The 2,249-nt window shown below is 41.5% G+C and overlaps 1 protein-coding gene across 5 annotated transcripts in view; it reads right to left on the bottom strand.

Moving 5' to 3' along the window:
* Positions 1 to 849, bottom strand: part of LOC118155491 (sulfotransferase 2B1-like) — a 4,056-nt gene extending 3,207 nt beyond the window's left edge. The window contains exons 1-2 of one of the 5 annotated variants that reach the window (XM_035308795.1): positions 676 to 849; positions 208 to 387 (exon numbers count right to left, since the gene is read on the bottom strand). In XM_035308795.1, coding sequence (XP_035164686.1) covers positions 208 to 343 — 136 coding nt within the window. In that variant the 5' untranslated portion in view covers positions 344 to 387; positions 676 to 849. Of the gene's footprint in view, positions 1 to 44; positions 53 to 187 lie in introns of all 5 variants that reach the window. The other 4 variants (XM_035308794.1, XM_035308791.1, XM_035308792.1 and 1 more) reach the window with 4 other exon arrangements.
* Between the last annotated feature and the right edge of the window lie 1,400 nt (positions 850 to 2,249).

The raw sequence follows: 2,249 nt of genomic DNA, 5'->3' as shown, positions 1-2,249 counted from the left end.
GAAGAGAAGAGAAGAGAAGAGAAGAGAAGAGAAGAGAAGAGAAGAGATCTCACCCAAAACATTCCTGTTCCCCACCACAAGAGAAGACACCCTCCAAACAGCACCTGGAGATGATTCCACAATCCCACCCATTTTCTGCCACAGACCTTCCTCCAATCCCTACAGAGCACTCCCCCAGTCACCCCCCCTCAACCACCCCTGCAGTACCAGACTTGGGGTAGGTGACGTTGAAGACATCATCATCCCGCACCAAGAACTCGTTGTGGGCAAAACTCAAGCTGTGCTCAGAGTTGTAGGCAGGGGGGAATTTAATGCCTTTGTACATCACGTAGTGAACCGGCATTATGCCCGGAGAGGGACGGGGTACTGCAGCTCTGCAGCCCTGCACTGGGGAGGGAGAGAGACAGGGTGCTGACTCCCAGCCAGGAAACATCTTCCCACATAGCATGTCCCAAAGGGGACCCCATCCATCCCATTTCCCAAGCAACAGAGGGGTGTATTATGCAGTGACACACACAGGTACTCTCTGGTCCTTCCTCTTGAGGATCCTACATCAACACTAGGTTGTCCAGATGGGGAACTGCTGGTTTATAGGGTATTTAAGAAGCCCTGGGGCTAAATTCCTGTTAATGGACCAATGTCTCTTCTTCCTCCCTTGCTGCCCCAAGTGTTTACCTGCCCTCACAGCTTGGATGGGTGTGTAGCTGTTATCTTAGCAGGATCTTGGGCCAGCCAGGGAAACAGGAGGCAGTTGGAAGCCAAAATTTCCCTGTCCGGTACCCAAAACACAGCTTTACTCTGCTGCAGGAGTTACAGGACCACAGGGTTTCCAGGAGCTGGAGAGGGAATAAAAAGGAGAGGAAAAAGTTTCCTACCCTTGTGCTGCTGTTCTGGAGCAATGATTAACAAGCTCCAAAGTCCAGCAGCCCTCCCTTTCTCGCAGGGGGGAAGGGGGCAGGTAGAAGGTCTTTTCTTCCTACTCAGGAAAATAAAAAAATAAAAATAAAAAATAAAAATAAAAGGCAATTTAACAAATCCACCTGTGACATTAAAAAATAACCTGCCAGGAAAAGAGATGCCTGTGAAGCAGTAAGGGATGGGGTAATTCTTGGTAACTCTTCTTCTTCTTCATGAAAAACCTTCATAACTGAACTACAAGGAGAGGAGTAGGGGAAGTTCTTCCTCCAGTGAGGCATTATTTGGTGCTCCACTCCAAGGAAAGGGATGTTTAATGCCATTAATTAGAAGCAAGCAAACACCACCCAATACTTTTAGTAAATAAGGCAGCCACATAGTCAGATGTGAAATTCAAGGGATTTTCTAAATGCTACACTAGGGATGAATACAATAAGCTTTTTCTTGAAGCTTTTTGGGGAAAAAAAAAAATAATAATTAAAAAAAAAAAGACAGGTATTTTGAAAATTCAATGTAACACAATGTTCCCATTAAGTAGACTGAAAAAATAAGTACATGGTGTGTGTGAAAAGTGTTTGAGTCGTAGTAAATATTGGCTTTGAGTGCATAGGACAGTTGTTTTTAAGACAAACAGCTAAAACAGCAGTTTCCCTTTTGATCATGTCTTGTTTTCAAAGCAAACAGGAGAGAAAAGGGGATTAAGAAATGTTTAAACACTTCAAAGAGGAATGTTAGCTGAACACAAGCAATCAATTAACAGTAGAAGTAAGAAATGCAGTTAACTCCTGGGACTACCCATTACCTTTGTTGCTTTGAGCTAAGAAACAAGTTAAACAAAACTAAAAGCTTCAAGGAAAGCCTCTCCCCCCCCCCCCCCCCAAAAAAAAAAAAATACAAAATTTTATTTTTTCCTTGCAATTCAGGGGAGAATCTACATTCTTCAGAACAGACTTAAAGAGAATCCAGCTGTCTTTTAATAATCAGCAGTTAATAAGTAACTCGACTTGCCTGACTCCAGCAAGCAAAAATACTAGCCTAAGTGATATTTTAAAAATGTGCAATTGATATGTTTTTAAACACCCTATCTTAGTTGTTTAGTTATTTAAAAAATAAGTCATAATCTGTATTCTAGAAATATGTATCACATCATATTTAGAAGGCAGTAAAACACTATAAAGTGCTTGGTTAATTGAGAGAAAAAAATGAAAAAATATGATACTAAGTTTTAGATATGTTGAATTATTCTTTTTTAATAAAATCACCCATGCTATTGGAAAAACAGAAAGGAAGGAAGGAAGGAAGGAAGGAAGGAAGGAAGGAAGGAAGGAAGGAAG

Source organism: Oxyura jamaicensis, chromosome 31, assembly GCF_011077185.1.
Source record: "Oxyura jamaicensis isolate SHBP4307 breed ruddy duck chromosome 31, BPBGC_Ojam_1.0, whole genome shotgun sequence".
In the NCBI taxonomy this organism is placed as follows: Eukaryota; Metazoa; Chordata; class Aves; order Anseriformes; family Anatidae; genus Oxyura; species Oxyura jamaicensis.
Note: the sequence above shows the minus strand (reverse complement) of the source record. Positions and strands in the feature narration are given on the sequence as shown.